The following is a 26294-nucleotide window of genomic DNA, read 5'->3' as shown; positions in this document are numbered from 1 at the left end:
CTCCGCTGACCTCACTTGACCCTCTTTCTTTCTCTTTCCTCTTGAAATCAGTCACTGTTCCCTCACGAATTACTAGGCCTCGTCGCCTCCTGTTCAGGCTTTTCTATTCTTAATTGGATTGTTTCCTTTCCTTTTACGTTCCGCTTGGGACTGTACTTTGAGCATTTTGCAGTCATTCCCTTCAGCCCACGTCCGCATTACTCTCTTGCCTTCGGAGCTTGGGTTCTTCATTGTTAGGATTCTGACGACTTCGACGACCATCGCAACGACGAACGACGCATCCGCTGCTTGAATAATTTGTTTTACCTAGTGCGGTATTCGACAGTTTTTCTTACTTTTCCTGCTCTCGAGTCACCATGGGTGTTCCTAAATTCTTCCGATGGCTGAGCGAGCGGTATCCGTCCATCTCGACCCTGATCGCAGAGAACCGGATACCCGAATTCGACAATTTGTACCTTGACATGAACGGTATTATTCACAACTGTACACACAAAGACAGCGATTCTCCGACTTTCCGCATGACGGAAGATAAAATGTTCATAGCGATTTTCAATTACATCGAGCATCTGTACGGAAAGATCAAGCCGAAAAAGCTCTTTTTCATGGCGGTGGACGGTGTCGCTCCTCGCGCCAAAATGAACCAACAACGCGCAAGACGATTCCGAACTGCGTTGGACGCCGAGGTAGCGAAGGATAAGGCCATCAGTCAGGGCATTGAGATGCCCAAGGAGGATCCGTTTGATAGTAATTGTATTACACCAGGAACGGAGTTCATGGCGAAATTGACCGAACAATTGAAGTATTTCATCAATAAGAAGATCTCGGAGGACAAGGATTGGCAAGGTGTTGAGATTGTGCTTTCGGGCCACGAAACGCCAGGAGAAGGAGAACACAAGATCATGGAATACATCCGGCATGCGAAAGCACAGCCTGGTTATGATCCCAACATTCGTCACTGTCTTTACGGCCTCGATGCGGACCTCATCATGTTGGGTCTCTTGAGTCACGACCCCCATTTTTCCCTGCTCCGTGAGGAGGTCACTTTTGGACGTCAGGTCCAGAAAAAGCCCAAGGAGTTGGAACATCAAAATTTCTTTTTGTTACATTTATCTCTGGTCCGAGAATATTTGGAGCTAGAATTTCAAGAGCTGGAGAAAGAGGGCGCTTTGGCTTTCCCATTTGACATGGAACGGGTTATCGACGATTTCATCCTGATGGCTTTCTTTGTGGGAAATGATTTCCTTCCCAACCTGCCTAATTTGCATATTAATGAGGGCGCGTTGGCATTGATGTTCAAGATTTACAAAGAGATTTTGCCCAAAATGGGTGGCTACATCAACGAAGGAGGTGTGATTAACATGGAACGACTTGGGGTGCTTCTAGATGGCTTGAGCGATGTGGAATTCCGCTTTTTCGAGGCCGAATACTCGGATTCACAATGGATCCGGGCCAAGAAGAATGGCGCTGAAGAAAATGCCGAGTCTCAGGCGAAACCCAAGGGTCTCGCCATCACACCCGCCCAGAAGAATCTATTCAAGGATGTCAAGAAGTATGTTCTGAACCGACCTGAAAAGGCAGCAGATACCAAACCTCTTGACTTCCCTTCTACTCTCCCGGCCCGTGACCGCAAGTTTATTGAGCAGCTTGCAGATGACCTGCGGCTCCCGTGGACCACTGTCTCCGACGACCATGGAGAACGGTTCATTAGGGTGCAGCTACCCGCCAAAGATGATGATGACAGTGAAGATGAAGATGAGGAGGCCTCGATGGCCGTTCAGCGTATCATTCGCAAGTATGATAACGCCAAGGTGCAGGAGCTATCTCCCGAGGAAGCTCAGCAAGCAGCCGAAAAGAAATACGAAGAGAAGTTCCGGGAGTGGAAAGACAAATACTACGTGACGAAGTTTGGGTGGGGTCTGGAGAATCACGAAGAAATGCGAAAGCTCACGGAGAACTATGTGCAAGGTTTGCAATGGGTTCTATACTATTACTACAGGGGGATTGCGTCTTGGCCGTGGTTCTTCGGGTTTCACTATGCCCCAATGATTTCCGGTGTGTTTTCATACTCTTTCTTTTTTCAACCGAAGTTTCCCCCCAAGATGCAATTGCTGACCTGTTTCAGACGTGAAAAATGGACTGAAGGCAGACACGAACTTCAAGCTTGGCCGACCCTTCAAGCCTTACGAGCAGCTTATGGGGGTTTTGCCTGATCGGAGTAAGAAGACCGTGCCGAAGGCGTACTGGGAATTGATGACGTCGGAGGAGTCACCAATCATTGATTTCTATCCGCGCGACTTTGAGCTGGATATGAACGGTAAAAAGATGGAGTGGGAAGCCGTGGTCAAGATTCCATTTATTGATCAAGACCGCCTATTGGACGCGCTGAAAACGAAGGAACATCTATTAACCCCGGAAGAAAAAGCGCGCAATGGATTCGGGGCCAGTCTGAAGTTCACTTACTCGCCAGATGTGCAGTACGTTTATCCCTCGTCGCTTCCGGGCATTTTCCCGGATATTCCTAGCTGCCATTGTATCGAGAACATTTTCGATCTGCCTACCATGGACGGCCTGGAGCCGTACATTGGATTGGTCGATGGTGTACAGCTTGGATCCGCGGCATTGGCAGGCTTCCCGAGCTTGAAGTACTTGCCCCATGTTGGCCAGTTAGGCTTCCACGGAGTGTGCGTTTTCCAGCAGGAGAGCCGCAACGAAAGCATGGTCATCACGATCCTCGACCCCGGAAGCCGCTCGAATACCGAGCTTGCAAAGGCCAAGCTAGGAAAGCGAGTCTACGTCAACTATCCTTTCTTGCAGGAAGCATATGTTGTTCGCGTTTCGGACGAGCTGTTTGATTACATCTTACCCGAGGGTGAGCAGCACGTTGTTTCTATTCCTCATACCGATGTACAGATCAACCAGTGGAAGAAAAAGGCAGAAAAGATCGAAGGGACCTACAGCCGGGGGCTTGGCACCATCATCGGCCCCGTTGAAGCCATGGTGCATGTGCAGCCGCTCAAGGGTCTGATCAAGACCGACGAAGGGTCCACTATCAAGGAGTTTGCGGACATTCCTGGCCAGGAGACGGACTATGCGCTCCAGATGATCGTCGACGATGTCATTAACCCCGATGAACGCTTTATCGAACGGGAGGCCCTCCCTATTGAGCAAGAATTCCCCGAAGGATCTCGAGCATTCTTCCTAGGAGACTTCAATTACGGACGGCCAGTCCATGTGACCGGACACGAGCAAGGGAAGGTGAATGGATTGCTTGCATCCGTCAAGGGTCGGGATCCGGAATTTGGACGGGAGCGCGCTAGGGACGCCGAGAGGCTCTGCCCTTACATGCCGTCGTACGCCATTGCCCGCAACCTTCGTTTGAACCCCTTGGTGTTGGCCAAGATCACGTCTTCTTTCTCGGTAGATATTGAAGGGCAGCGGGTGAACCTCGGTCTCAACCTTAAGTTCGAAGCGCGCAAGCAAAAGGTCCTTGGATACTCACGGCGAGGTGAGTCTGGCTGGGAATTCAGCCCCAAGGCGGTCGAATTGCTCCAGCAGTACATGATCAACTTCCCCGAGTTTATCGCGGGGATTCAACGCAACCCGCAAAACGACCGGTACAAGCCTACGGATTTCTATCCCGAAGATATTGCCCTTCTGAAAATGAAGGAGATCCGCGACTGGCTCAAATCCATGGAAGCCAAGAACTTCGAGAGAGTGCCTTTGGAAGCCGAACAGCTTGATTCGGATATCGTGAAGCTGATTGAACAAGATGCGGACCAGATCAGCGTCAACCAAGCTCAGATGACGGTCAAGAAGCTCAAGGGCGTTCCCCGGAGTGCTCTCCTTCGGCCTTCCGACGTCGAGCAACGCTTGGGTAACCAGACGTTTAAGCTAGGTGACCGGGTAGTTTACGCTCAAGATTCCGGCAAGGTGCCTATCGCTACGCGAGGCACGGTTGTTGGACTCACACGGACGTCGCGGGCCGTTCTCCTCGACGTTGTCTTCGATGTGTCTTTCATGAGTGGCACAACACTGGGTGATCGCTGCTCTCCTTTCCGCGGTCAAACCGTGCTGGCCTCTTCGGTCTTGAACATCTCGTACCGGCAACTGCTTGCGAACACTCGTGCGGCTTCCAATCAGCAGCAGCAAACCCAACCGACGCCTTTGACGATTGGCGGTACTTCTAGATTTGGAGGACCGTTGAAAGAGGCACCGGCGCCTGCGCCATTGAGCCACTCTTACCGCGGTGCTGTTTCGGGACTGGGTAATGGTCGCGTCAACGGTCGCGGACGCGGCGGACGTGGCGCCTCCAACGGAGTAGGCGCGCAGACTAGCCTGCCTTTCCGGCCTCATGTCGTCGAAGTGGAGAATGGCTCGAACCGCGCAGGCCGAGGTCGCGGCGGACCCAACGGCGGCCGCGGCAGCCGTGGAGGAGCGAATCGAGGACGGGGAGGATACAACCAGGTGGATGCTGATCCGGAGGCTGGCGTCGTGAAAAACAACCCGAACTTCCGGCCTCAGAACTATTCGCAGGTGCCACCGCCGAGAGGTGGTCGTGGTGGACGTGGACGTGGAAGAGGAGGATCGGAGCGAGGAGCTGGAAACCGAGGGCGCGGAAGGGGTGCTGCCGCAGCTGTCGCCGGACAAGACTCGTGAAGAAAGAGCACGCCAACTTACAAGTGTACATGAACCGCGGAATGATATTGTAGCGGATGTGACGAGTACCTGTTTCTCTACCCAGCTCAGCTACCTCACTTCCTCTTTCTGTTTTAGTGCTCACCCCTCGCCGTTTCTCGCTCTCAGTAGACCTGAGCATGCCCTAAGCGCCTGGGACAGGTCACTAAATCGAGGCTAAACAAAGAAAGTTAAATTAAATAATCGAATAAATATAGTACATTGAAGCTATATCAATATTTCGTCTCCTTCCTGGTGCTAAACCAACAATCTAATTAACCTTGGAAAAGGTATTTGAATACTCAGTGATATAATTATATCTCTAACTTGATACTCTACCCTCTACATACTCAGATTCAAGTATCCAAGGTAGAGTACAGCGAATGCCTTTAAGGACTAAGGATCGCTGACGGGCGAGCGCTCCCTGAGCTTATGGCACTATTTGACGAGTCCCGGGGTATAATCTCCGCGGGAATCCATGTTGATAATTTCAACTCACATGCACGTGGGGTTGGCAGAGCTTTTCGGGATAAGTAGTGTCTCATGCACCATGCGAAGAGCCGTATACATATCCATGCATCTCCCTCAGGCATCAACCGAACACGAAAGGTTGATCAAATAGCGAATAAAAGCCTCGGTGATCATGAATGGCGCAAAGGGACGTGACGAGGATTCTGCGTTCTTGTTCTTCATCTGGACAAAGATATCGAGGGTGCTTTTCAAAATGGATAGATCTTCATGTGGATATGAGGTGTCACGGTGGCGTGTGATAAGGCGGTAGTGCAGAGCGAGTACGGCGGTTAGGAGGAATTGTGCGTATATCCTATTCAAATAACATGTTAGGTTATAGGGTACAAATTTCTAGTACCAGTTCACAGGAGATAACTAAAGAAAGTGTGAGAAAAGAAAAGTAGCATAGACGAACCAGAAAGTTTCTTCATTGATAAGGAATGGCATTCGACACAGATACAAAAGAGTCGACCGCGCAGCCTGATAACATAACTCCAGACTCGAAGGAGCGGATGATTCCTCAGTCACATCGTGACCGACAAGACTAGCTCCATGAATCTTCGTCAGGCAATGATAATATTCCAAGTGAACGGTGACCGCCCGGATATTGAGACCGCGAGCAGAAGCATCAGAGAGGCCGAGGCTCGTGCCTGTCTCGAAAACGGTTTCCGGTTGGTAACTAGCAGGAAACTGCGCCTTGAGTTCATGGAGCTCGTGGTCTAGTTCTCGGATAACGCGGAGTCTTGTGGCCACAGAGGCTTGCAAACTGGGCCGGGAGTAGAGGAGTTGGTAGACCTTGGATTTGAACAAAGATAACCGGAGGTCTGAAGGGAAGAGAACTTGAGGGTGATTTTGCTGCTGATCTGTGAAGAATGGTTTCAGGGATGGCGCAGATGTGTATGATGCAGGGAGTTCGAGGTTGCAGTCAGCGTCGTGGATGAGAGGGGCTTGACATTTGCGAAGAGACATTTCCTTATCTATCGAATAACAGAGCCAGAATAAGGATCTTAAATGCTCACGGTGACGCCTGGCATCAGGTGATAAGGAGTCGAGCGAGCTGTGAATGGTATGGCCTCCTAGATTGTAGAGAATCCGTATCGCCATAGAGAGAAGAAGCTGAGCGGTCTGTGGCTGGCCAAGAGGAGCAATATAGAGTGCCTACATACGTCAGTGCACGGCAGATAAGTCCTAAACCATTAGTAGACCAACCATAATGGAAAGAGCCTCTAGGGCACGAATATTGGTGTGATCCATGATCAGTTGTGGAACCAACGAAAGTGCGGCTTGCAGATAGGAATCGGGAGCGGGGTGTAAGAAAGCAAGTTCGTGGTGCTCAATTCGAGTGATGAATGCCGTGAAAGCTACTAGACATGCCCTATCCGCTGCGTTCATGATTCCCGCGTCAGGGTCCAGAGAAATGGCGTTGGGAAGGGAAGGCAAACTCTCAATTTCGACTATAGGGAATATGGTGTACAATCGACTTCTGGCGAAGTGACCAATTACTTGCTCGACTACGTAGCGAGTTGGCCACTGTGGTAAAGCAAGATTGGTACTTTGTGCTTCTTCCCCTGGTGGCCTAGTTGATGTGATCTGGCGGGCAAAGTCATTGAAATCAAAAATGGAAGCCAGTTGAGCATTCAGAGCTACCCCGGGGGTACAATATTGAAGATGCCATAGAAATGCTGTTAAAGAGGTTTCAAATCCCGATGGATCGAATAGACCAGGTATCGGAGAGGGAAAAGCATGAATTTCTCTCCGGTGTAATGATCGTAATGATTCCTCTAGTTGTCTTGTATAAGCTAGATTCTCTTCAAGTTGCCTATGATTGTTAACGACAGCGATTATTATGATAGAATAGGACGTTCATCTTACTCGCGGGGCTTTTTCCGACGTGGAATTGGCGTGAAAACGCAGTCTACGCCAGCGTCACGGCAGTTTTCACAAGCAGGCTTAGCCTTATCACAGCGGATCTGAGAGGATTTAGTTAGTAGCTTTTTTATTGCAGTGATATTAAGCTATGAACACTGCCTACCTTCTGACGGCGGCAGAGATTGCAGGCAATTCGCGTTTTGGCGATGTCGCTCATTGTCCTGTGGTTGGCCAGGGTCCCACGGCCGTTTCTGTGTGGATACCCCACTGGTATACCCTGAATAGACTGTACTGGACGAATGATGTGTTTCTAAGCCAGAAAAGCGATTCGGCCTTGAGAGGTGGGCAAATAGTGGGCGCTGCCAGTCTCGTGCTGATGACTTGCAACTAGATGATGAGGTAATCGGTTGAAAACTGCCCGAAGCTAAACTGGATACGGGAGATGATCTACTAGCGGGACCCACCCTACCCCGGCTTTAAGGTAAATGTAGGTTCCGCTTATGTATATGGGGCTCTCGCGAGCGCCAATTTTCTGAAGATTACGGTGTATGAATACATGATATCTATCTTGCCGTGCCAAGGGTTGGAAGGTGGAGAGAGAGGCTCTATTATACGTATACGAGTCCTTCTAAAACCCGTATTGAAAGGATATCACAAACAGACCTGTAAATGAAGAAATTGGCATTGAAAGCGGATAAGGCTCTCCAATGCCATTAACCATATAGAAGGCATGTGCTCTAAACAGCAAAAGAGGTTTGCAGAGAGCCTGCTCGTTGAAAACACGGGCTCACGGACATCATAATCGTAATACTAATATGGTCTAGTAGGAGTTACTAAACGGGTTGCAAAGAGGCGCGGAAGTCCTATTTTCATCCCGTAGATCCTTTCTCCATACGTTTAGCAAAAGGCAACAGCCTATTGGCACACAGCCTATTTCGCATAGTATATACGCGCAATGTCGCCGCTATTTCAAGTTGATTAACGGAACCTTCGTCTAGTTGCGGCGGGTACCTACGCCCGCATTTCCTGCTAATGCTGCAAGATTACGAATATCGCATCCAGAAAAGGCCTTGAAGCGGTTGATGTCCTCCACACCAGGGGTGATGAAACGTCTTCACGAATTGGAAATGCCCAATTCGTCACCTTGTTTCTCCAGGCAATTGCCCCTGACTCTGATTGCATGGCTTGTCAAGCGATGAATATGTGAAGGCATGGTATAAATGCCAGCTTGATGTCCACCTGCAAGTCTATCAAGAGCAATCCTTATTCAATTCTCTCAGACTTCCCAGACTTTGGTCACCATTCCCGCAAAATGGTTCACTTGGCTTCCGCTTTCACACTTGCCCTTGCTGGTATCGCCGGCTTCGGACTCGCTCATCCCGGACACGATGTCAAGGCTGAAGCTGCCGAGCGCGCTGCCTATTTGAAGAGTGTTCCTGTCCAGGCCCGTGATCTCTCCCACTGTGCTTCCAGCTTCGAAAAGCGTGGTGTCGAGAATCCAAACGTTGCACGTCGCCAAGCCGCTGTGGAAGAGCTGCGACGCAAGCGCGGTCTTGCTACCGGTGATTGTGAACCCCGTGTCATCCACCATCAATGGAAAAGGAAGTAATCTAACTCAGCTTCTAGGTTCGGGATACCTGAAGGCTCGCGATTTGGACTCTACCTTGGCGACTAACCACCATTCTAACTTGACTCATGTTGACCCTTCCACTGATCCGCGGGTTTTGTTCGGCTCTGAGGGAACCTGCATTGTTCAGCCCGAGGTCACTCAAGGACCATACTGTGAGCCTCCCAAGATACATCTTAGATATCCCATTCTGACACTTTCTAGACATCGCTGGCGAGCTCATCCGTGATAATGTCGTGGAAGACCAGGCTGGTATTCCGCTTTTCATGGATATTCAGCTGATTGACACCAATACCTGTCAGCCTCTGCCTCATATCTATACTGATATCTGGCACTGTAACGCCACCGTAAGTCCGGATTAACGGCTGCGTCATCATTCCTGGTGGATATTTACCTATTCCTCTTATAGGGCGTTTACTCTGGCGTTGTCGCTAGTGGAAACGGTAACAAATATGATACCACCAACGTGAACACCACTTTCCTTCGCGGTGTCCAGAAGAGCGGCAGTGATGGTGTTGTCCGATTCGAATCAATCTTCCCTGGTCACTATACCGGCCGTGCTACGCACATTCACGGTAAGAGAAACCACTATCTCTTTCCATAATCAATAACATACTAACAATCTATCAGTGGTCACCCACCCGGCGAACGAAACCAAGATTCTTCCCAACGGAACCATTGCCGGTATCTACGACGGACACTCGTCTCACGTGGGCCAAATCTTCTTCGATCAGGATTTGATCAGCGCCGTCGAAGAATACTCGCCATACTCTTCCAACACCCAGGACCTGACCACAAACTCGGAGGATAGTATCTTGGAGACCGAGGCCGATGACACGGACCCTTTTATGGAGTATGTGTACCTGGGTGACAATGCCTCGGATGGAATCTTTGCTTGGATTTCGATCGGTGTCAACGCCAAGCGCGACGATAGCCTTTCTCCTGAGGGTTACTGGACTGAGAATGGTGGTGAAGTTAACGATGACTTCGAAATGAACATGGCTGGAATGGGTGATATTGGCGATATGATGCCTACTTCTAGTGCTGTGGCCTCGGCTAGTACGTCTGCTTAGAGCGAGGCATCTCTATTAGAAGGAGGAGCCCTTGCACCTGATTGGTTTGCATTCAGCCCCAGGTCATAGAGGTCCCTATGTTAGAAGGACAAGGGAACCCTTGTATGAACCTGATTTAACTTTCTGCCCTAGCGCATAGATATTCTCGGTGACAGCTAAGCTGTGCCTGTCTAAAAGACTGAATTTTCTATATATTCTCTGGTATGCTTGATCGAAATGGCCGTTTTTCTGCTCTTTTTTCTTTGTCTTTTTCTTTTACCGTTCCAAATCTAGATGCTTGTAGACAAGGAATCGTCCTTGCGTATTGGCCACTGGCCACTGATTATCTGTAATGTAGAATACACACATAGCAAGTTTCCCATAGGAATATTAAAGCGGCAGGGCCTTGAATAATGAGATTTGCGCTGTTGTAGAAAATAGGCACATGTCGGGTCGTATATAAGATAGTTCGGCCACAATTGACCCGACACCTTTTCCTTTCCTTCCCCGCAAATTCAGATAAGCAATGCGGAGTCGGATATTTATCCGCTCTTGAGCTTTCCCGGAGTATATAACGACTTAACCGTCGGCTCATTCGAGGTACTTCCTCTTCTCCCCGCAATCTTTCTGTCTATACAGTTCTACGACAAACCTCCATCCCAACACCGGCAATGCCCGAAATCCCCACCTTCGATAATCTCACCCTTGACCCCGCCGGGCCCCCGGGAAACGCATGGGGCCTCTTCGGCCGCGACAACGACCTCGGCATGCTCAACCTGCTCACACCAGAGACTGTACGACGCGCTGCTGCGGAGGAGATCCGCGACGGGGTGCGCTTCTCGTTGGACCTGCCATTAGATCGCATCAAGAGCCCGAGTTTCGGGCGCAAGCCGTTTTCGAGGGAATTTGTGAACCGGGCCCCAAGGAGCGTCAATGATGATGTTTTGGTGTTTAATACGCAGACGAGTAGTCAGTGGGATGGGTTTCGACATTATGGTGAGATACACAGGCGGTTTTCTTGAGTTTCGGCTTTTGAGGGAGAGAGATGAATTGCTAAGTAGTTGATTGACTGTCTGCAGGGAATCAAAAACATCGGTGTTATTTCAATGGCAACAAATTAGAGGATTTGCAAACTAAGCACGTCATTGGAATTGACTGTACGCTTTCCCTCCCTTTCCACCATTTCAGTCTCTGGATCATCCAACATTTGAGTTATCCCAAGCCCATCCACGCCGACACACCAACTCCACCAACAAAACAGCTAACCTCAGGAAACAACCAGCATGGGTTAAAAAAGGCGGCATCGTCGGCCGCGGCATCCTCATCGACTACGCCACCTGGGCAACTAAGCACTCCATCCCCCTCACGCCCTTCACGACCAGCACGATCCCACTCTCGTCCCTACAACAAATCATCCAAGAAACAAACCTGCATCCCCGACCCGGCGACATCCTCTTCATCCGCACCGGTTTCACAGCCGCATACGACGCCCTTTCCGCTAGCGAGGAAACCGCCCTTGCACAGCGCCCAACAGCAGACTTCTGCGGCGTCGAGAACGGCGAACAAACCCTGCGCTGGCTCTGGGAGAACCAGTTCGCTGCGATTGCGAGCGATTCGCCGAGTTTTGAGCCGTCGCCTATCTTGCATAAGAATGCCCCGCTAGATCATACCCTGCATCAGTGGTGTTTGGCGGGTTGGGGTATGCCGATTGGGGAGTATTTTGATTTAGAGGATTTGGCGACGTATTGTAGGGAGAAGGGGAGGTGGTCGTTTTTCTTGTCGAGTGTGCCGTTGAATGTGAGTTTTCCTCCGCCCTCTTCTTTTGCACTTTGTCTTTGGACCTTTTGTTGGATTTTTTTCCGGGGATGAGGGGTTGGACTCGGGTTGTGATATGGTTTGCTGATGATTTGTTCTTGACGATGGATAGGTACCTGGGGGAGTCGCGAGTCCGCCGAATGCAGTGGCTATTCTATGATGTATCATCTAGTACACCGAGATTTGGTTGTATATACGGGGAAGAAGGGAAAGGAAAGGAAAGGAAAGAGAAGAGAAGAGAAGAGAAGAGAAGAGAAGAGAAGAGAAGAGGACCAAGGAGCATTTACGTGTCTACCAATCGAATAGATCAATTCAAAAAGATGTCATTCTAGTCACTTTATCTACCTAAGTAGTCAGGACAGGACAGTCGGGGCAAAAACAAAACATGTAGACTCTGCACGTCCAAACAATACAGGTCAAGGTCGGTCAACAGGTACAGGTAAAAAAGAAGACCAGGGGAACGAACGAGTACTCAAGGAGCAATCGCAACTACAATCAGATCTTCACGCCACGCTCCTTGATCAAAACACGAGTCTTCATGTTCGGCATGATGTGATCACCGTTAGTCACATTGTAAGGACGACGCTTCATATCACGCTCGAACTTGAAGTCGTATTCCATGAGAAAGCGACTGAGGATAGCCTTGATGGTATTGGTGGCGTAGAAGCGGCCAGGACATGCCTGACGCCCATAGCCGAAGTGCATGTTGGTGCGGCCAATAGTGACCAGGTAGTTGGGGGCCTCGACGTCTTTGCACCACCGCCAGGGATCAAAAGTATCGGCGTCTTCGATGATCTCGGAGTCGCGCGACATAGGACCGGAGGGGAAGCAGATGTGAGAGCCCTTGGGGAGGACGAAGCCATCAGAGAGAACCAATTCTTCGAGGCAGATACGTTGAGCGGTCACTAAGCGCGATGAGTTAGCAGGGTTGATCGAATGGATGAGGTGAGGAGTAAAGGTATACCTTCAGAGGTAGGGTTGAAACGGTGAGACTCGCGCAAGAAGCTATCCATACGACGCTGCGAAAGCAACTGAGCCTGAGTAGTCCCTTTCCAGCCGTCCTTGAGAGTCTCGGGGATCTCTTGACGCAAAGTCTCGAGAACATCAGGCATGAGGATCAAATCATAGATGGCGTGAGTGGTAAGCATGGTGCTGGTGTGCACAACTGCCAACGCGACGATGGTCATGATACCCTGGGAAAGAACCTCGGGGCGCTTGTCATACTCATTGTCAGCAGCGTCCATCATCCACTGGACGAAGTCGTCAGGCTTCTGGTAGTTAGGGTCGGTCTCTTCCTTGATACGACGCTCCTTGATCATGGGCACAAAGAGCTTGTCCGTGGCGTAGGCTAACTGCTCGGCTAGCTTGCGAACGCTGGGCAGCCACCGGGCAATCAGGGGACGCGCGACCTTAGGGAAGGGACGAAGCAAGAAGATGGTGATGCCAACGTTGTTCGTGTAGCGAATGAGCAGGTTCAGCCAGTTCTCGTCACGGCACAAGTCATCGCCAACGATGATGCGGGAAGTGGTGCGGCTCATGAGAGACAGGATCGTGTCATAGAGACCAATCGGAACCCAGCGATCTGGATTTGTTAGCTGGGAAGTGGATATTTTTAGGTATTGATTAGCTCATACCTTTACATTCAGGAATCACCGTGGGGAATGCGTTCGTCAGTTCATCGATGGTGCGAGGGACAATGCGGTCTGAGAAGAAGTCAGTATGAATTTTTTAGGTTGACCCAAGTAGTCAGGCAGAGGGAATGTCCAAAGAACAAACTTACTCAGAGCAGGAGTCAGCTTCTTAGCGACCGTGAAGGCAGGCAGCTGGCTGTCGAGGAGAATATTGATATATTCGCCAAGAACGTTCTATAGCGCAAAGCAAGCATCAGTAAAAGGGCGATGAGAACGATAGGAAGATTTATCCACGAACCCGATGCTGAGCATGAAGCAAACTGATCTTGTTAGGAGGCAGAACCTTGATCTCGTCCATGTACTTGTCAGGAAGAATGATCAAGTCTCCATCAGGCTTCAAAATCTGGAACGGCTTGCCCGCGAACTACAGATATTGTCAGTACAGGCGAGATCCACTGATTCTGCAAAGACAGGATACTCACGTGAGTGTAGCCATACTGGACCATAGCAGGAGCATCGATGAAGAACAGGAGACGGTTAAAGAAGTTGGGGAGAAACTTGTTGAACTTGACAGTGGGCACATCGAGGTACGACTTGCTGTAAGGACGCACGGTGAGATAGAAAACGAAGCAGGCGACGAAGTACGCCGGCCACAAAGACCTATCAAAGGCCCAGTCCATAGCAGCGAGCATTGTGAAGGTTTTCAGAATGAGAAAGGCTGGAGAGAATGAAGCAAGTTTAGGTGGGAAGGAGATGAGTGGGAGGGGAGGAAGGAAGATGGTGAGGAAAGAGAGAGAAAGAGGTAGAAGTCGAAGAGGGGAGAAAGAGAGCGCTTTTATGCAGACAGCAGGGAGACGCTCCGATACAGGAATTGGAAGCCGAATCGGAGCCAGCAAGAGGAGATTGCCGGCATCAACAGACATCATCAGCCTCTCTTTTGCACGGATGTAGGGCACGGGCTCCTCACCATATGCACTAGGCGACTGCTGCACTCTCCTTTGGTGGAAGCAAGCGGAATGTGCCGAGGCCAGACTGGTCTTCACGGCTCGTGGAGGGAAAAGTTTGGAACCGTGACCAGGGTTGACGTTGGCGATAGCAGTGAATATGAGAACTGAAGGCCAGATGGGCCGGATGGAGACAGGCGGCTTATTGTGTGCAACCGTGACAGGCATTACGCAATGGATCAAACAAAGAAAAGAACTGTAAAGTGGAAAAGAAGAAAGAAACGGGAGCATCAGCAGGGATACAGAAAATGTTGTGCGTTATGTACTTCTCTATCATAAATCAAACAGACTTTTGAGCTGCCTCCTTTTATCTTTCCAGGTATATCATCCCACAAATAAACGCCAAACGCAAATGCAACGGTGCCAATGACTGGGAAGTAGAACGCAAGGGATATAAATACAAGCAAGACAGTTAGTCAAGTCAATCATTCCAGCCCAATCCAATCGGCTTCCCCGTCTTCTGCCGTCGTGTCCTCGGCAGCAGTGACGACCTCGTCATTCTCGAGGGCCATCATGTCTGCCGCCGTCTTTTGCTTCTTGTTGGCGACCACCGGCGTCGACAGGAGATAGTTGAGATCGTAAACGTTTTTCTCCGCCAGCCGCTTTAGGTTCTCCCGGATATCATCTAGGGCCCGCTGCACCGCACGGAGTTCCGACGCGAAGGTGCCCGAGTTGTCTTTGAAGTAGCGTCCATGGCTGCTCAGGAGAGATTCAATCCATACCAGATTGAATTCCAGGTGCGGAGTTTCTTCGGCAGCGTGGGCTACATACCGAAGGAGACGCGGGAGATAGACCGTGGGCACGGCGCGGACGACAAGGGCAACGTCGGCGGGAGGAATCCCTTCGTGGACCACGCGGATAAGCTTGGCCTCGTTCAGCCGGAAGGCCATGATCAATGCCTTCAAGAAAGTATTGTCGTCGTCCACCGTATTCGTCGCGCGCGCCTGCTTGGCGCCCTCCAGCGTGGCCAGGATGTTGGCCGGGGTGATGTCGATGTCGAGGTCGAAGGGATCGAAGACAAAATCCGTGTCCAGGCTATAGATGAGCAGTCCCTCGGTGGAAGCCGCACAGAATGCGCGTCCGGCAGGAGAGAAGTCGACCGACGTGACACGCACTTCAGGCCGTGTAGTTCGAGCGCCGGCATCGCCACGTTTGGCGCCGGGCAGGCTGCGGTCAACGCGAGTCTCGTGGTCGGATGCTTCGCCGGTCTCGTCGAGGAGACCTCGCGCGCCTGCTTCGGTCATGTCGCGGCTGTTGAGGATCTCCTGGGTGCCGTCAAGCGAGGTGTTGGAGGAGACGGTATATTTCTTCACCATGGACCCTGTCGTCACGTCATACAGACAGATATACTTGCTATTGCCGGCGGCCAAGATGCAGCTGCCATCCGCACTGTAGGTGATGCAGTTGAAAGACTTGTTTCCGGCAGAGTTTGCGGCCGTCTGGCGGTCCTTCATCTTGCGCCCTCCGGAGATGTCTCGGCGTCCATCGACATTTCCTTCTTGCACGGCATCAGCAACCGACCAGAAGGTCAGCTGGCCATCGAGGGTCGAGGCGGCAACCTGCTTTCCATCGGGTCGGAAGGCCACACTCAGGACGTCCGACATGAGCTGCAAGGGCTCGCTAGTCTGGGATCTACCGAAGATACTCCAAAGACGAACGGTATGGTCCCAGCTACCGCTAACCAGATGGTTGCCGTCGGAGGCGAATGCCAGAGCGGACACGGGCCCTTCGTGGCCGGACAGCTGGTCGAGCAACTGTCCTGTCTGCACAGACCACACATGGATATCGAATGAGTCGGGAGAGCCTGCGCAGATCACCTCGCCGCTGGGGTCGACGGCCAGCGAGGAAAAGGACAGCCGAGATGGCGCTGTAAAGGTTCGGAAATTGCGGTACCGGATGAGATCCCATGCCCTCACGGAGCCGTCCAGCGATGCAGTGAAGAGGACACTTCCCTTCTTGGCAAATTGGCAGGCACTCACGGCGCTGGAGTGCTCGGTAAACGTCACGATGCAGAACCCGGATTTGACGTCCCAAACTTTGACCTTGCCATCATCGCTGGAGGTCACGACCTTCTGACCATCGGGAGAATAGACAAGTGCGTTCATGGAATCCAGATGACCCTGCTGCTTCAAAATGTACGATTCCGATTGCCACTCCCACACGAGCAATTGGCCGTGCTTGGAGGAGCCGAATGCAAGCCATTCGCCCGATTTGTTGACCGTCACGTAATCGATGTTGCTTTGAGATACACTATATCTCGTCAGTCATTTGCTTGGTTTCATGCCGATAGATAATAGATGTTACCTGAGTTGATGGATCATGTTGAATTCCGGCAAATCGTAGAGTCCGAACAATCCGTTGGAGAAACCGACGATCAGAAGATTCGTGGGCGCATGGAAGGCAGAGCAGTTGACCTTGGCGTCGTTCTGGTTGAAGAAGTCTTTCCTGACAATCCTCCAGCGGGCTTCGGCAATATCCTCCATCGTGTCCGGGTCTTTTTTCGTAACGTACTCCCATCTGAAGAGCGCACCGTCTTGACTGACCGTGTAGATCTGATAACGTCAGCTGCGAACTGCGGGACGGGTATACACAAAACCTACCGCTTCTTGGTCCGCCGAGAAGTATGCCGCCTTAACACCCTGACGGTGGCCCGATAGCGTAGTGGGCTCGAACCCCTCCTCCGGATCCATACTCCATACTCGCGCCGTCAAATCCCGGGAGGCCGTCAACAAGAAGCGCGAGTCGCTAGACCACTCGATGTTTTGGATGTCGTCAAAATGGCTGGTAAGTTCACGGTGCAAGATGAACGGCGCGAACTCAATCTCGCCATTGTTGTCGGCACCGGGCGACGACGGAGTATGCCAGATTTGCAATCGTCGCCCGATTGCTACGGCGAAGTGTCGGCCGGAGGGTGAGAACTTGAGGGCGGAGACACGGCCTTTGAAGGAGAAATGATGGATGACAATTCGGCGACGGAAGTTGGTCAAGATGGCGCGGCCATTTTCGTCAATGGTGAGCAGAAGGCTGCCTTGCGGAGTAAGATCTAGACGGTCGATATTGGTGCGATGCGCGAACGGGAGGGTGTAGGATGTATTGCTGCGCGCAGGATGTTTAGTACATGTCGTGCAGAGCAGAGCATAGAGAGAATACATACTGGACCAGGTCAAAGACCGAGACCTGATTGCCGACTGGCGACAGCAGAGTAGTGCCATCGGGGGTGAAGAGAAGATTTCCTTTGCGATAGACCGTCCCCAGAAGGTTGGAGAACTAGAACGGCGTTAGGGGAGGGTCCGATACATAGAAGAAAAAATGGGATACGCCATCCGAGGCGGCAGACTGTCACTCACCTTGAAATTGGTCTTCATGGTCGCCGACTGCTCAATGTTCTGGTCCGTCGGATCTCAAAAAATAAAATCGAATCAAAAGATTCCCGACGGGAACTTCCCAAAGCGAACAGCTCCGGCGGTTAATCCGACGCCGAGACCGACTAACCGCATCAGGACTAGGGCGACCCCGGAGCAGTCACGCTCGCTTGTTTGCTTCTGTTTGCTTTCTCCAGCAATTCAGGGGCAGCGACTGCCAACTCGAACGGTTTTCGATCTTCTTGAATCGTCTCCCTTTCTTCGCTCCCTGTTGGCCCGTTTAATTTACTCCTCGGCCTGCCTTGGTTGTTTGCTTCGTTTCTCCCTTTCGCTCGCTTTGCCTTTTGCCGATTCTCTCCATTGAACTTGTTGCTTGGTCTTGTTCATTGATCTGTTATCATCCTCCCCCCCATCAACCCTCCTTGACTATCATGGCCTCCACCGCAGAAACGGCTTCCGCATCCCCCATCGGGATTGCCAATGTAAGTGATGCCATTGAACTGGGGTGAGCTGGATCAATGAGCACAGTACTAATTGCATCCATAACAGCTCCCCAACCAGCGGTATGTTCTGATAGGCTCCTATCTAGCGGAGCGGCGGATCCTAACCACAGCTATCCGGCAGGCACAAGATCGTCGCTAAACGGGGTGCGGCTTTCACTATCATGGTGGGTAGAATCGAATCATATCGTGCTGGCACGACCGGAATACTAATTAACGAGGTTAGGTTGCTGGAGAGTCGGGATTGGGAAAGACCACGTTTATCAACACCTTGTTCTCCACCACCATCAAGAACTACGCCGACCACAAGCGCCGCCACCAGAAGCAGGTTGACCGTACCGTCGAGATTGAGATCACCAAGGCCGAGCTGGAGGAGAAATTCTTCAAAGGTGGATAGAATTCGAGTCTAGTCATTCCCCTCCGAGTGACCCGCTAACGCTGGATTGCGATTTAGTCCGCCTGACCGTGATCGATACCCCCGGATTCGGTGACTACGTCAACAACCGTGACTCCTGGCAACCCATCATTGAGTTCCTCGACGATCAGCATGAGTCGTACATGTTGCAGGAGCAGCAGCCCCGCCGCACGGAGAAGATTGATATGCGTGTGCACGCTTGCTTGTACTTTATCAGACCTACCGGACACACCCTGAAGCCGCTCGATATTGAAGTCATGAAGCGCCTGAGCTCGCGTGTCAACCTGATCCCCGTCATTGCCAAGGCCGACACTCTCAGCCCTGCCGACTTGGCTCGTTACAAGCAGAGAGTAAGATGCCAGCACGTCTAGCATCGTATGATGAAGCTAATCCATTCCGGTGTAGGTGCAAGCCGTGATCGAAGCCCAGGGTATCAAGATCTACACCCCTCCTATCGAAGAGGATGACGAGCACGCCGCCACCCATGCCCGCAGCCTGATGGCCGCCATGCCGTTCGCCGTGATTGGATCCGAGAAGGACGTTAAGACCAGCGACAACCGGGTTGTCAAGGGTCGTCAATATGCCTGGGGTGTTGCCGAAGTTGAGAACGAGGATCACTGCGACTTCAAGAAGCTGCGTTCGATCCTGATCCGTACCCACATGCTGGATCTCATCCACACCACCGAAGAACAGCACTACGAGGCCTACCGTGCGCAGCAAATGGAGACCCGGAAATTCGGCGAGGCTCGTCCTCGGAAGCTGGACAACCCCAAGTTCAAGGAGGAAGAGGAATCTCTGCGGAAGCGATTCACCGAGCAGGTCAAGGTCGAGGAGCAGCGGTTCAGACAGTGGGAGCAGAAGCTCATCTCCGAGAGAGACAGACTCAACAAGGATCTGGAAGCCACTCACGCTGCGTATGTTGGAACCTCATTCCATTTCTACTTGTATCGACTTACTGACAGGATTATAGGATCAAATCGCTGGAGCAAGAGATCGATGGTTTGCAAGGCTCCTCGACCCGGAGCCATGGACGTCGTTAAAAGGTATATCTTTTGGATCATGGGGAATGGCTTTCTCGGACAGTGGGAAAAGCAGGAGCAATGCGCATTTGCCTGGATTAATATTGTTAACTTTGACTACCCCTTCACCTTTCCTTATTTCTTTTTTTCTTTTTTCGGATTTTGTATTCAGGGAAACCATCGATGGGCAACTGTCCTGCCTCGTATTCTTCTGGCTTTCCCTGTTCTTTCTCTTTGCTTGCTGGAAGCTAGCGATGGTCTGTCTACATCTTGATAATAACCCATTTGTACTCCGTAGCATGTCAATACAGATTTAATAATTGTCTTCTACATCTTAACTTGAATAAGCTTTGGCGGTGAGGGGCGTCAATATGTCGGCGGTGAGCGGAGCTCCACTCGGGCTCGGCCTCAATCTTACTTGCATTATCTTCCTTATCTTTCTTTATATCCCATTGCAATTATAGAAATTCGAATTGATCGCAGAACCGAAGTCAATGACCGCAAACAAAACCTTCCCCACAGAGTTAGCTCACACTCTCAAAACACATAATGGTAAGACTGCCCATTCGAAATAAGTACCCGGCATTAATAACTCTTATCCCCTCAGGTCCTGTAAACGCCCTCACCTTCTCCAGCTACCCTGGAACCTACATCCTCACCGGCTCCTCCGACCGCGCAATTCACCTCACCCGGGCGCTTCCCAGCAGCAATAGCAAACCCGGTCCCGTCGAAACCACATCCCCGATCCAGAAATACGAAGCGCACGGCTACTCCGTTCTCGACGTCGCGGTAGCATCGGATAACGCGCGGTTCGCGAGCGTCGGCGGCGATCGGCAGGTCTTTCTGTGGGATGTTGAACAAGGAGGCACCACGAGACGGTGGAGTGGGCATGGGGCGAGAGTCGAGGCGGTGCAGTTTGCGGGGGAGGGGGATTCCGTGGTTGTTTCTGGTGAGTTTACTTTTCTTTTCATCGCCTATCTGGTAGATGCATTGGAGTATCATTTACCTGGGTGTATATGTTTCATCTATTTATGTTCCGGATGGCTCGGGTTGGACTGTGGTGTCTACATCTGTTCTGATTGCTTAAACACTGGACACTGGACTGGGTCAGTTGCTAACGTTTTCTACCCATGTTCGTGGTATAACAGGAAGCGCCGACACAACCATAAACCTCTGGGACGCGCGCTCCAACAACTACAAACCGATCCAAACCCTCCCAGAAGCAGGAGACACCGTATCGTCGCTGCACGTACACATGCCGACGTATTCGATTGCCAGCGGGAGTTACGACGGACGGGCGCGCATCTACGATATCCGAATGGGACGGACGTCGGAGGACGTGTTCGCGCACCCGGTGACGAGCGTGCGGTGCTCGGCGGACGGGAATGCGCTGTTGGCGTCGACGCTGGATGGTCGCGTGCGGATGCTGGATCGGACGGATGGGAAGTTGTTGAAGGCGTTTGGTCAGGAGGGGCAGGGGTATCGGAATAGCGAGCTGAGGATTCGGTCGGTGTTTGCGAGGGGGGATGCCGTCGTGTTGAGTGGGAGTGAGGCTGATCCGGCGGATAAGGGGGCCGAGGCGGCTGTGTTTGCGTGGGATGTGTTGAGTGGAGAGGTCGTTGCGAAGGTTTCGGCTGGGAGGGGAGTGAGGGTGGTGAGCTGCGTGGCGTGGAATGAGAAGGGGGGATGTTGGGCGGGAGGATGTTCGGATGGTGAGTCTCCCTTGATATTGATGCCTAGGGGAGGTCGCATGTGCTATGGGAGAGTTGCTAATGGTTGAACAGGATCCGTCAAGGTATATCAGTGAGGATGTACACTGATATCTACGTGAGACCTCTACACCGATGTTCATGCTGAACTTACTACCACCTACACTGGACTGCCAGTCCATTTATCGTCTTTAGCTATGATACCCAATTCATTTTTTATATACATGTCAGGCCTATCCATCATTTCACTCAATTATAGTCTCAGGCAAGTACCGGAAAGCCCTTTGCCCTGCTTGATAAAGCGTAAAAATAGGTCTTCTTCAGATATTGACATCGCTGCTTCTAGTTTCAGAGTCAATGGCTAGATTTGGTGCACCGATTATCTATCTCTTATTACACATTCTTAAATCTGTTATAATGTGAACCAACTGTGCTACTACTAATGGAAGTACGGTTCAGGAACACTTTCTGGTATTCGAGCCCTACTTGACATCACTATATTGACGAGTTATCACGCCATTCAGGCCCTCTGAAGCCACCGACAGAGCTCGCTATGCAACGACAGAACGATCGGCAGAGTACTTGCATGTTTCAGCGCCGACAAAGCTCCATTCCCAGAGCTCACTGCAAAACATTCGCAATATTTCTGCTTATTTCCGAACCGGGCCGGCATGCAGACCACCTATCAAGGAGTTAGCGTTCTCATCTCCACGAGATATCTATCGAGGAAACCGACCTGTAACCAGCATATCTGCACCCGTTGTGAAAGAAGCGGCGTCGCTAAGCAGGTAGCACACCATCGGTGTCAAGTCTTCTGGGATACCGAGTCGTTGCAGCGGTGCGCCCTCCTTGTACCAGTCCAACGTCGCTCGCTTTTCTCCTTCCAACCGTGCTAGAAGGGGGGTTTGGATTGCGCCTATTCAAGTCCCGACCTGTTAACGACATCTACTAGAACTTAACAACGAGGGTCCGGTCCGGTCCAGTCTACCTACCAGGTGAGATGCAGTTGACACGAATCCCGTACTGGCCGAGCTCTCCAGCCAGAGGACCCATCAAGCCCTTGATCGCAGCTTTGCTCGCATTATATGCTGACTGGGGCTGCACGGGGACGTAAAGTCCCTGCCCGTTCATGCTGGAGATGGCAACGATGCTGCCGGGGGTCTCAGCCCCGATCAGATGTTCGGCAAGGAGCTTCACCGTCCAATACGTTCCCAGGACGTTCACGTTCAGCGTCCGCTGCGTGACGTCCCAGTCGGCCTCCAGCAATGGCGTGTCCCCGACGATGCCGGCCGCGGTCAACCCGCCGTGCAGCTGGCCCATGGCCTGCACGGAGCGGGCGAACGCGCTCTCGAGAGACGTCCGGTCCGTCACGTCGCCTTGCGTGTAGAATGTCTTGACGTTATAGCGGGTTTGGAGACTGTGGAACTCTTCGACTGGTTGGGTCGCGGTATCGATCACCGCGACGCCTCCGCCGAGTTGGGCGATGGCTTTTGCGCAGGCGAATCCGATCCCGCGGCCACCGCCGGTGATGAGGAAGTTCTTGTTGCTGAGATCGAACCGGTCGGTTACTTTGATCTCGCTGAGGGTGTTGGGTTCGGAAGTCATGATGCAGAGAAGTGCGATGCGATGCCAGTCAGAGTGTAGATGGTTTAGTGGAGTCGCAGAAGACAGAAGACCATATTACATGTGCACATGAACATGATCTGGCGACAAGTATAAATATGGCGGTATACGGCACGGATTCGTATTTGACAGGCTGGACGGTTCTCACTTTCATTGCCTGAAATGGCATGTACATACGATTCCAGCTGCGGGGACGCGACGGAGAGGGACGAGGATCGCCAGCTCCGCGTTGCTTCAAACGCGGAAGTCAGCCATCTCCGGGGTGAACCCTACGAATGACGACCAGAACCGGATATTCTTACCATTTGGGTGCTGTCCAGGTCTCGGATGGGACTGTCGTGTGATGTGTCTCGCATGTTCCCTGCAATGATATAAGCCTGTCATTGCCAGACGAAACGCGAAGTGTTGTCAACCAACGCTTGCCACTTTCAATTCAACTCCCTGATACAGACTCTACCCTATTGAACAGCCAACGCAACAATGACCATCGAAGAACCTCAGAAAAAACCCCGGGTCAGCCTCGGCCTTCTCACATTCGGCCCTCCCGGAACCGAACCCTACGGCACCCGAATCACATCTCTCGACGAGTTCAACGAATGCCTCGACTATCTCCAGTCTCGAGGGTACCACGAAGTCGACACCGCGCGGACCTACGTCGACGGCCACCAAGAAGGCTGGACCCGACGGACGGGGTGGCATGATCGCGGCCTGAAACTAGCCACGAAATGGTATCCCTACCAGGCAGGAGACCACGCCAAAGCGATCGTCAAGTCCAATCTCACCAAGAGCCTGCACGAGCTCGGCACGGACAGCGTCGACATCTTCTACCTGCACGCGCCCGACCGGGCCACCCCGTTCCAGGAGACGCTGGAGGCGTGCAACGAGCTCTACGCAGAAGGTAAATTCCGACAACTCGGTCTCAGCAACTACGCGGCTTGGGAGGTCGCGGAGCTCTGGACCATCGCGGACCAGCGCGGCTGGGTGAAACCCACGGTGTACCAGGCTATGTATAACTGCTTGACGCGGGCGATGGAGGAGGAGTTGGTGCCGTGTTGTCGGAAATACGGGCTGGAGGTTCTCGTGTACAACCCGCTGGCTGGAGGGGTGTTGAGTGGACGGTACCAGAGCAAGGAGATCCCCGATGATGGCGGGCGGTATTCGACGGTCGATCCGGTGGTCGGGGCCATGTACCGGGAGCGGTATTTCAAAGATGTCAACTTCGAGGCGTTGAAGGTCGTCAAGCCGGTTGCCGATCGGCTGGGGTTGACGCTGTTGGAGATTGCGTTTCGGTGGCTCGTTCACCATAGTCAGCTGCGGGTTCGGGATGGACAGGATGGCATCGTGATTGGAATCAGCTCGTTGGCTCAGTTGAAGAGTAACTTGGATGACCTGGAAAAGGGGCCGTTGCCAGAGGAGGTGCTGGATGCTTTGGATCTGGCGTGGACAATCACCAAACCATCGTGCTCTTTATACTGGAGGTGACCATCTGGAGAGCTCGGAATGTTCTTGCAGATTCAGTCGAAAGCGAGGTATACTTTGTGACTAGTTCCAGTTAGCAAAAGCACTTCAGCTCCCTATCAGTATATATGAATTGATCTATCAGACAGTGAATCCCGAACCCTCGTAGGTAAGTATACTTGTAGGTACATACATGTAGGGACTCCATCAACTCCACATCTTCCCATCCCCAAAAAGAAAAAGAAGATTAATACATTCTCCACCCCCCCGACACCGAAACAACCTGCCCCGTAACCCACCGACTCTCCTCCGCACAAAGCCACCCCACAACCGGCGTCACATCGCCCACCTCCCCAATCCGTCCCCCATCCACCGGCGTATCCTCAATCTGCCGACTCACCAGCCCCCGATCAATCCCATCCAACATGCTCGTCTGCACGGGGCCCAGGTTCACCGCGTTAACGGTGTGTCCGGCCACGCCGAGCTCGGTGGCCCAGCAGCGCGTTAGGCCCTCGAGGGCGGATTTCGAGGCGCTGTAGAGAGAGAGGTTGGGGAAGCCGCTGCGGGAGGCGACGGAGCTGATGTTGATGATTCGGCCGCCGCCTTTCTTTCTGGGGGGTGCGGGGGCACTGGCTTCGGGGTTGGCTGTTTTATCTTTGGGTTGCGACGGGAGATAGGGTAGGATAGCTTGCGTGAGGAGAATCGGGGCGAGGACGTTCAGGTTGAAGGTCTCGCTGTATGTAGTCGGGGTTATGCTGGGTAAGGGGGAGGGGGTGGATACGGCGGCGTTGTTGATCAGGATGTCGATGGTGGATGTACGAAATGCAGAGAGGGTGGTTGTGATGATGTGCGAGGCGGAGGTGGGGATGGTGAGGTCGGCTTGGATGGCGATGGCGCTGGGTTGGAAGTTGGAGGTGGTGTGGTTTGGGAGGGAATTGATTTGGTTGACGAGGGTCGTTGCGAGGGGCGTGCTGCTGTTGGAGGTGTATGTGATTGCGACCTTGATTTGTTAGTTGATTTGTGTGGAATAGTTGAATGAAGTAGTGGTGTATGTAGAAGGAGTATGTAGAAGGAGTGCATGTAGCATATAGGCAAAATGTATAAACAAGGTGATAAAAACATACCCTCGCGCCCCGTTCCGCCAAATCCAAAGCAATGCCAGCACCAATACCTCTTGAAGCGCCGGTGACGATGGCGATTTTGCCCGCCAGGGTTTGCGGTTTAGGAGTGTCCATATCGATTTCTGAGTGGCTGGTCTGCGTCTATTAAATTGCCAATTTTGACTGAATGAATGTTGAATGTAGCATGTAGTATGCAGAGCCAAACATCTTACCTATATATGTTCAGGTCATCATATACTACTAGTACTTAAGGAGAAAAAAAATGAATGGAGATAAACTCTTAAACCCTAAGCCCGAACATTTACACCGTACATTCTACATTAAATGGACTCCATCTACTGAGTACTGTGCATGTAATTGACGTCAGCGGACCCAATAATCCTTCAAGGATCTCCACGTAAACAAAAGTCCGTCATTTGCGTTTACCTCAACTAGTATGTAGAATGATGATCAAAATCCTTAAATCCGAGCTTCATTGCTAAACATTTGATGAAAATATAAATAAGTAGGTAGGAGGTAGGTACAAACTGCAAACTCCGCTAATCATCCCATCCAACGCAGGATTGTCATATCATAATCAATCACAAGTTCGATCCAATTCGCTATAACTGTTGTCTGTTCCGCTGTCGTTCTCTTCTTTTTCTTGTTCTTGTTGACATGTAAATATAAGTATAAACCCAACTGAAAACAAATGCGATAATAAAATATAATTGAAACAGCCCAAAGAAACATGGGTCTGATTTCCCATGTACCAAAACTTTTGTTGCAATGCCAAATATCCCACAATCCATACCTCCCAAAGAAGAAGAAATGTACCTGGCAAAATCAATGAGAAGACTTGGTCTACTCGGTCGTATTTCGTGAAATCATACTGCGGAGAGCAAACCCGCGTCTGGTATTTACCT

The 26294-nt window shown here is 51.5% G+C and overlaps 11 protein-coding genes across 11 annotated transcripts; 6 read left to right on the top strand and 5 right to left on the bottom strand.

Moving 5' to 3' along the window:
- Positions 1-49: 49 nt before the first annotated feature.
- exo2 (chromatin-binding exonuclease XRN1) lies at positions 50-4942 on the top strand. Its single transcript, XM_046093925.1, has 2 exons — positions 50-2052; positions 2123-4942. The coding sequence occupies exons 1-2, from the start codon at positions 357-359 to the stop codon at positions 4654-4656; spliced, it is 4230 nt and encodes a 1409-aa protein (XP_045949904.1). The 5' UTR covers positions 50-356; the 3' UTR covers positions 4657-4942.
- Positions 4943-5259: 317 nt separating this feature from the next.
- Positions 5260-6153, bottom strand: LDX57_012188 (fungal specific transcription factor domain-containing protein; the record flags this gene model as incomplete). The annotated part of the gene is made up of 2 exons (XM_046093924.1): positions 5260-5497; positions 5600-6153. 2 exons carry the CDS (start codon positions 6151-6153, stop codon positions 5260-5262), a joined length of 792 nt encoding a protein of 263 aa, XP_045949903.1.
- A 2212-nt stretch (positions 6154-8365) lies between these two features.
- LDX57_012187 (intradiol ring-cleavage dioxygenase) lies at positions 8366-9753 on the top strand (the record flags this gene model as incomplete). Its single annotated transcript, XM_046093923.1, has 5 exons — positions 8366-8615; positions 8680-8835; positions 8885-9027; positions 9090-9255; positions 9311-9753. 5 exons carry the CDS (start codon positions 8366-8368, stop codon positions 9751-9753), a joined length of 1158 nt encoding a protein of 385 aa, XP_045949902.1.
- Positions 9754-10213: 460 nt separating this feature from the next.
- On the top strand, positions 10214-11707 carry LDX57_012186 (uncharacterized protein; the record flags this gene model as incomplete). The annotated part of the gene is made up of 3 exons (XM_046093922.1): positions 10214-10728; positions 11015-11529; positions 11660-11707. The coding sequence occupies exons 1-3, from the start codon at positions 10404-10406 to the stop codon at positions 11705-11707; spliced, it is 888 nt and encodes a 295-aa protein (XP_045949901.1). The 5' UTR covers positions 10214-10403.
- Positions 11708-12042: 335 nt separating this feature from the next.
- Positions 12043-13870, bottom strand: LDX57_012185 (cytochrome P450; the record flags this gene model as incomplete). The annotated part of the gene is made up of 6 exons (XM_046093921.1): positions 12043-12452; positions 12512-13129; positions 13182-13250; positions 13328-13412; positions 13477-13602; positions 13661-13870. The coding sequence occupies 6 exons, from the start codon at positions 13868-13870 to the stop codon at positions 12043-12045; spliced, it is 1518 nt and encodes a 505-aa protein (XP_045949900.1).
- Positions 13871-14607: 737 nt separating this feature from the next.
- Positions 14608-17547, bottom strand: PWP2 (snoRNA-binding rRNA-processing protein PWP2; the record flags this gene model as incomplete). The annotated part of the gene is made up of 5 exons (XM_046093920.1): positions 14608-16432; positions 16487-16734; positions 16783-17278; positions 17337-17449; positions 17530-17547. 5 exons carry the CDS (start codon positions 17545-17547, stop codon positions 14608-14610), a joined length of 2700 nt encoding a protein of 899 aa, XP_045949899.1.
- Positions 17548-17751: 204 nt separating this feature from the next.
- aspC (septin CDC12) lies at positions 17752-19807 on the top strand. Its single transcript, XM_046093919.1, has 4 exons — positions 17752-18026; positions 18094-18809; positions 18865-19373; positions 19430-19807. Exons 2-4 carry the CDS (start codon positions 18603-18605, stop codon positions 19497-19499), a joined length of 786 nt encoding a protein of 261 aa, XP_045949898.1. The 5' UTR covers positions 17752-18026; positions 18094-18602; the 3' UTR covers positions 19500-19807.
- Positions 19808-19972: 165 nt separating this feature from the next.
- LDX57_012182 (WD40 repeat domain-containing protein) lies at positions 19973-20969 on the top strand (the record flags this gene model as incomplete). The annotated part of the gene is made up of 2 exons (XM_046093918.1): positions 19973-20030; positions 20086-20969. The coding sequence occupies 2 exons, from the start codon at positions 19973-19975 to the stop codon at positions 20967-20969; spliced, it is 942 nt and encodes a 313-aa protein (XP_045949897.1).
- An 868-nt stretch (positions 20970-21837) lies between these two features.
- On the bottom strand, positions 21838-22792 carry LDX57_012181 (SDR family NAD(P)-dependent oxidoreductase; the record flags this gene model as incomplete). The annotated part of the gene is made up of 3 exons (XM_046093917.1): positions 21838-21869; positions 21924-22103; positions 22180-22792. The coding sequence occupies 3 exons, from the start codon at positions 22790-22792 to the stop codon at positions 21838-21840; spliced, it is 825 nt and encodes a 274-aa protein (XP_045949896.1).
- A 498-nt stretch (positions 22793-23290) lies between these two features.
- LDX57_012180 (aldo/keto reductase family protein) lies at positions 23291-24292 on the top strand (the record flags this gene model as incomplete). The annotated part of the gene is made up of 1 exon (XM_046093916.1): positions 23291-24292. The coding sequence occupies one exon, from the start codon at positions 23291-23293 to the stop codon at positions 24290-24292; it is 1002 nt and encodes a 333-aa protein (XP_045949895.1).
- A 223-nt stretch (positions 24293-24515) lies between these two features.
- On the bottom strand, positions 24516-25503 carry LDX57_012179 (SDR family NAD(P)-dependent oxidoreductase; the record flags this gene model as incomplete). Its single annotated transcript, XM_046093915.1, has 2 exons — positions 24516-25268; positions 25393-25503. The coding sequence occupies 2 exons, from the start codon at positions 25501-25503 to the stop codon at positions 24516-24518; spliced, it is 864 nt and encodes a 287-aa protein (XP_045949894.1).
- Positions 25504-26294: the final 791 nt, after the last annotated feature.

This window comes from Aspergillus melleus (genome assembly GCF_016097325.1).
Source record: "Aspergillus melleus strain CBS 546.65 chromosome Unknown contig8, whole genome shotgun sequence".
NCBI lineage: Eukaryota > Fungi > Ascomycota > Eurotiomycetes > Eurotiales > Aspergillaceae > Aspergillus > Aspergillus melleus.
Note: the sequence above shows the minus strand (reverse complement) of the source record. Positions and strands in the feature narration are given on the sequence as shown.

Coding starts and splice junctions, on each gene's coding strand:
- aspC (XM_046093919.1), top strand. CDS start 18,603: ATGTTGCAGGAGCAGCAGCCCCGCCGCACGGAGAAGATTGATATGCGT. Junction 18,810..18,864: donor TGGCTCGTTACAAGCAGAGA/GTAAGATGCCAG, acceptor ATTCCGGTGTAG/GTGCAAGCCGTGATCGAAGC. Junction 19,374..19,429: donor CTGGAAGCCACTCACGCTGC/GTATGTTGGAAC, acceptor ACAGGATTATAG/GATCAAATCGCTGGAGCAAG.
- exo2 (XM_046093925.1), top strand. CDS start 357: ATGGGTGTTCCTAAATTCTTCCGATGGCTGAGCGAGCGGTATCCGTCC. Junction 2,053..2,122: donor CTATGCCCCAATGATTTCCG/GTGTGTTTTCAT, acceptor GACCTGTTTCAG/ACGTGAAAAATGGACTGAAG.